Raw genomic sequence first — 6,480 nt, 5'->3', positions numbered from 1 at the left:
ACATAACATCACGAGGAATTCCCAAAGGGTATGAGTATTGTATATTTTGTATGTGCCCACATTTTACTAGCTATGTTTAAGTCCGATGATTCGATGAACTGCTGTCGAGAAATACCTGAAGGAAAAATCTAGGATTACTTATTTGGCTCAAAAGGTTAGGCACAGGTGTAAATATACAACCCACGTTACGCCATTTATGTTTAGGGTCACGTATTACAGGCCCAGGCAGTAAAGCCCAGGTTGCAGGCATTGATAAATGGATGATTCGAATACTAATCGATAAGACAAGGTGAAACAATGGTGAAAGGGGGGCGTTTTGGGGGTGCTGTCATTCATGTAAAATTTTGACGTTAAAAAGTGCTAATCGTATTAGCCTATTTTAATAAATGATTTTGACTTTGACTTTGACACGCATATATTTTCTTAGTCAGTAAGAATATATCGCGCACTTAATCTTCCATTACTTCTCCAGTATACAATAAAGCAATGAATACACCCAGTAATCGATCAATGGACACTGACGTATGGCGAACGTTGGTCATTATTACGGCGCACGGCAGTCGATTAATTTGCCTGTATCACTGTAGTTATGATGAAGTATCAGCACTTAATCAGCTTCAAACTCGTTAATTAATTTATTATTAATGTCATTACTTTATACCGATCATGGCGATCATTTTAAATACAATATGGTAATTATGGCTGTAAGTACACTTGCCTACCTACCACTGGTGGGTAATACTCGTTCATTATATTTTATCTGTTAGGTAAAAAAGGCAAAAAGGTTTTAATGTAAAATCTGATTACATAATTACATGAGTGAGTGTACTAATGACCCCAAAGTACTTAAGCACGAAGGGTATGTTCTCTCATCAAAATACCGGTGATATTGATGCAGACTGGAACGCTTTATCGTCGTCCATTCTTGACGTAGCCATTAACACCATAGGGCTAAAAAATAAACGCAAGCAAGACTGGTTTGATGAGAACGACGAAGTTCTTTCTAAAGCTATTGCCAAACACCGAGAACTTCTCAAGCGCAGTAATAACAGCGCACTTATAAGAGAGAGTGACCGTGAGTTACGTAAACTCACGAGACACACTAAAGATAAATGGTGGCAAGACAAGGCTCAATACATCCAGTCGCTTGCTGATAGTAATCAGCTCGGTGATTTCTATAGCGAAATTCGCAATCTCCTGGGTACCACCAACTTCATAAAGGTACCACTGAAGTCGCTGGATGGTAAAAGTCTGCTGAAAAGCAAAAATGAAGTGTTAGATCGTTGGGCAGAACACTTCAATAATCTACTTAATGTAGATCGAACAGCCGATCTACACTACATAGACAGTTTGCCTCAACTTCAAATAGCAGAAGAATTGGATGATGCCTTGTCTAAACATGAGGTGCTTTGTGCCATCAAACAACAGCAAAATCAGCGTGCGGTTGGCCTAGACCTTATACCAGGTGAGCTTCTGAAGTACGGCGGCGAGGAACTGCATTCGCGCGTCTGGGAAATGTTTGTGCTTATGTGGGAGAAAGAACAAGTTCCTGAAACTTTTAAGTTATCACGCGTCAGGGCTCTCTATAAGAATAAAGGCGACCGGTCGGAATGTGGTTCTTACCGCGGTATTTCACTGCTCTCTGTCTCTGGAAAAGTCTTCGCCAGAGTACCTCTAAACCGCCTCAGGAACCTCTCTGAAAAGATTCTGCCGGAAACCCAATTTGGTTTCAGACCAGACAGAGGAACTTGTGAGGCAATATTCGCAGTCCGTCAACTCCAGGAAAAAAGTAGAGAGCAGGGACAGCACTTGTATCTCTGCTTTATTGATCTGGAAAAGCCTTTGACTGCGTCCTCGCGAGGCCCTCTGGAAGGTACTGAGAAAGTTGGGGTGTACAGAGAAGTTCATAAGACTCCTGCGACTCCTGCACGATGACATGCAATGTTGTGTAGCGGTTGAAGATGACCAATCGAGCTTCTTCTCCGTCACCTGTGGAGTGAAGCAAGGTTGTGTCCTGGCTCCCACATTGTTTGCATTATATTTCGCAGTTGTAGTCAGGGAAGTATTGAATTCTTCTCCTGAAGGAGTTCGTATTCGTTATTGGACTGACGGCAAACTTTTCAACCTGAATAGACTCAAGGCGACCACAAAGGTGTCCTATGCACATATACAGGACATTATGTATGCAGATGACCTCTGTTTCGTGGCTGAATCCCCTGAAGTCCTGCAACAGCTAGTCACGAACCTTCACAAGCAGTGCTGTACATTTGGTCTAAAAATCAGCATCAAAAAGACAGAAGTAATGTCTTCAGACAATCACGGACGTCAAGAACTGACCATTATGCTTGGTGAAGATGTCCTGAAGCAGGTCGATAAATTTCGATATTTGGGGAGCATTATAACATCAAAGTGCGACCTTGACGCCGAAATCAATAGCAGAATTGGTGCTGCAGCCGCTGCTTTCGGCAAATTCGACAAGAAGGTCTTCAGCTCCCATGACCTAAAGATATCCACAAAGGTTTCTGTGTATATGGCAGTTGTGTTGCCTTGTATACTCTACTCAGCGGAAACATGGACACCGTACCGACGCCACATCAAGCAACTAGACCGCTTCCACCTCAAATGTCTGCGCAAAATATTAAATATCCGTTGGTTTGATCGTGTGCGTAACACAGAAGTGTTGAGGAAAGCCAATGTAGGTGGCATTGAAGCATACCTCATGAGGAGACAGCTTCGTTGGTGCGGGCATGTACTGCGCATGCCGGATACTAGAGTGGCCAAGCGCATCCTCTACTCCGAGTTGCAGGAGGGCAAGCGGAAACGTGGCGGACAGCTGCTGCGATACAAGGATGTGCTGAAGCGTCACATGAAAAGCTGTTCCATTGACCCGTCTCAGTGGGAGAATCTGGCATCCAACCGCAGAGACTGGAGAAGCCGCGTTAAAGCCAAAGTCTTTGACTTTGAAGCACGCCGACTTTCTGAGTTGGATGCCAAACGAGACGAGTTGAAAGCTCGACCACCTGTAGCTATCAACTACAACTTTGTGGCTGGTACCCTGACATGTCCGCAGTGTGCGCGGACTTTCACGCACAAAATTGGATACTCCAGCCACATGAGAGCACACGCACGCCATTAGGGTCGAAGTGGTCGCCGTTGCCGAAATCGGCATGGAAGATTATTATGTTCATGAGCTATGCAATGACGTTAAAAGTTTCAGAGATTCTCCCCGGGTCACAGGTTATTTATCCACAATCCTAAAACAAGGCGGGTTCAAACCGAGAGAGACGAAGAATGTAAATAAAAACAACCGAAGATATTTTTAATTAACAAACAAACATCCTTCCAATAATAAAGTCACAGTTAAAACAAAAGCGAAGAAATAAAAGATTCGTAAAGTTTGGAGCATCTCGAGCGAAACTCTCCCGAGAAACTCACAGTAATAGCGTTTTCTTAATAAATAGTTATGCTCTGAATAGTTCGCGGAATATGAGTTGCGGGACCAAAGTTATACGGATAGAGTTTAATACTTGGAATTTACACAGACTAGAATATCTTCAAGTTATTATCCTGTCAAAATGCAGTGTGTCAAATGTTTGTCCCAGATTTAACTTACAAGGAATAAGATTATGATGGTCTGCAAATGATTTTACTGCCATTCTGAGAAGTTTCTAAGACTTGCTTTGAAATTTAGACTATTACAAGGAGTACACTATATGTTTTAAAATATGTACCTACTCATTCAATTTTAGAAGTCAATACACGCTAACAAATATTCTGTAAATAGAAAGAATTATTTTCCAACATAAAATTATCCTGCAAAACAAAGTGTCCCACATAATAAGCGTCTCCCACAATTCCTCACAGTTTTATGAACCCTTTGGAGATAAGCTCGGAGGATGGAGAACTAAGAGGCTGTTCTTAAAATTAATTAATCCATCTAGATAAGGCGGATCCGGGCGGGACAGCTGAAGAATATTAATTCGTAAGACATTGTCCCTGTGTGACGTGTGTGAAGGAGTTGCGAAGACTTGTTGCTCGGGAGTGAGGGTTTTGTGGTGAATACTTATTTACCCATCTATCGGTAATGTGTGTCGGTTTTATGGGAACATAATCCAGCTGATATTCTAATCACATAAAACTAAACATCTTGGTGGCAGGTGTTGTGTATTTCTTAAATTACAGAAAAAAATACGTATACAATATACATAAAAAGATTTTAACGTCGGGCAGTCTTTGTGTTTTTTTTTCAGCTCTGTATTAGCACTTTATGTACTCTTTATTTGGTAACAAAATATAACTTTATGCCCAATACCCATTAACATAAATATAGACTCATGTATTATTAATATTTAAGCAATTCATACATAAAATTAAGATACAAATGATAAGTGTATTAAAAACATTTTCAATAATAATGTAGTTGTATGAGACTGATTGAACTACCAAATTGAATTGAGGTTGTATTGATAAATATATCGGCGGACCAATACATTTTCACTGACGCGGTTGATATTATTCCACACTTAAAAAGGGATTGTCGAGATTGGTAGCCATGTTAAAATTACACGCCGTTCTGGCTTCACAGTAATTAATTATCTTAATCGTAATTATTAAAGCTGACACGTTAATACCAACACTTTTTTAACATATTTCAAAATGCGCGCTTGCCGATATGGCACTCCGGTCTCATATAAATTATGGAGGAATCAGATTAGCGACCATCAATTACCAGCAAATGAGGTCCGAACTGTGAGGTTTTGTGTAATCTACGCGACGAGCGCAGCGAGCGGTCGGCGCGAGCGGTCGGAGCGAGCGGTAATACGCGGTGAGTGGTCAGGCGCGCCTTTCATTTACATAAACGATGAATTGCTATTGAAAGTTCAAGGTGAATTGCGGTCACCATTATTCCCTTAACCACGTATCATTGTAGATACGGATATCACTACATAACAGTAGTGAACTCTATGAAGAAGATTCAGGTTTTTATTGAAAATGTAAATATTGCGGGCGACATTATCATAAAGACATTCATTTGTCAAAATTCTTCAAGTAAATGCAAAGGTCCAAACTTACTTATAACTTAAACCATCTGTTTTATGTTCTACTGAAAAATGAGGGTAAAATGTAGATAAAATAATAGGGCGGGCAGCGAGCCCTTTCATTGTCGGCCGGGCGGCGAACGAGGTATCTTTTTAATTTACTTTTTTCCGCTTTACGCGTTATCCGAATGTTCTACCAAGTGGTCATTACAAATAAAATTAAAACGAAGTTAACGCTGTAATTACGCACGTTGTATGGATAGCCGCTTAACATAAACGCAGATAATGAAATTAACATTATAAATGTAGGTAACATATTGAAACAAAACAACCGATGAATTGGCTTTGTAAATTCTACAGAGCGGACCGCTCTTTAGCAAATCAAACACAAATGCAGACAATGAAGACAGATTAGTGCACTTGATCGCACACCCTGACAAACAAACATACATACACACTTCATGTAGATACACAGGAATGTAGAGTAACAGACACACGGCTCTGCAATGTACGCATCATTAACTACTGAGTATTCCAAGCATATGCGTATATTTTCAGTAGGTATAGGAAAACCTTCATACTGCTTAGAGTTCTGATTAATTGATTATCATTAGTCTTAACATACGGCTACCGTATTCACCAATAAGCAACAATAAACATCACTAAGAAATGCAATATTTATCGCTCCATAGAAATAATTCCATTTCAATTTTATTAACTATCAAAAAAAAAAAACTTAAAGTATGTAGCATATAAAAACAAGTATTATTGAACTTTGTTAACATGTACGCTGAAATTGCCAAACAAATTCAACCAATTCATACCATAGATAGTCATCAAACGGCTTAAACTAATTGAAACAATGAAGAGGGTCTACCCTACAGCCGTACAGAAAAGGCACTACATATACATAAACATACAGACACACAGACGCTCGGGGTAGATACTCAGCACGCGTCACTGGGCACTAACTATTCGAACTGACGCGAGGATAATACAAATTAGATGTGTATTTGTTTTGAATTAAGAGCTCATCGATTATGGACGGACCGGTTATTTGATCGACTGCCTCTTTACGTTAGATAATTTTGTTGAAAAGCGTGACCCCATTCCTATAAGCATGGCTCCAGAGTAATAATTGTTATGGTGCAATAAAACAGCTATGGCATAAATACATGGTAGTTATTTCGCACATAACAACAAATCCACGGCTGTGTCTAAAGAGGAACATTTTATTGCGAATGGCCGCACCTCAACCGGCACAGCTGAGCGCCACTTAAGAAAACCGTGCCTTCCTCTACTGTGGCCATAAGCCAGCCATTACTTGCGGGATATTCCTGCTCTAGATTTTTATAAATTACCAGAATATACATCACAGCTCTAGTACTAGCTTTTGGTCGTACCTAAAATGGCGTGCCATTCGAACTGAACGTAAAGTCTA

At 40.2% G+C, this 6,480-nt stretch overlaps 1 protein-coding gene across 1 annotated transcript in view; it reads left to right on the top strand.

The window, feature by feature from the left end:
* The first annotated feature begins 1,936 nt into the window (after positions 1-1,936).
* Positions 1,937-6,480, top strand: part of LOC110379595 (uncharacterized) — a 29,482-nt gene continuing 24,938 nt past the window's right edge. Inside the window, exon 1 of the mRNA XM_064039250.1 lies at positions 1,937-2,648. Coding sequence (XP_063895320.1) covers positions 1,937-2,648 — 712 coding nt within the window. The remainder of the gene's footprint in view (positions 2,649-6,480) is intronic.

Source organism: Helicoverpa armigera, chromosome 18 (genome assembly GCF_030705265.1).
Source record: "Helicoverpa armigera isolate CAAS_96S chromosome 18, ASM3070526v1, whole genome shotgun sequence".
NCBI classification, from domain to species: Eukaryota; Metazoa; Arthropoda; class Insecta; order Lepidoptera; family Noctuidae; genus Helicoverpa; species Helicoverpa armigera.
Note: the sequence above shows the minus strand (reverse complement) of the source record. Positions and strands in the feature narration are given on the sequence as shown.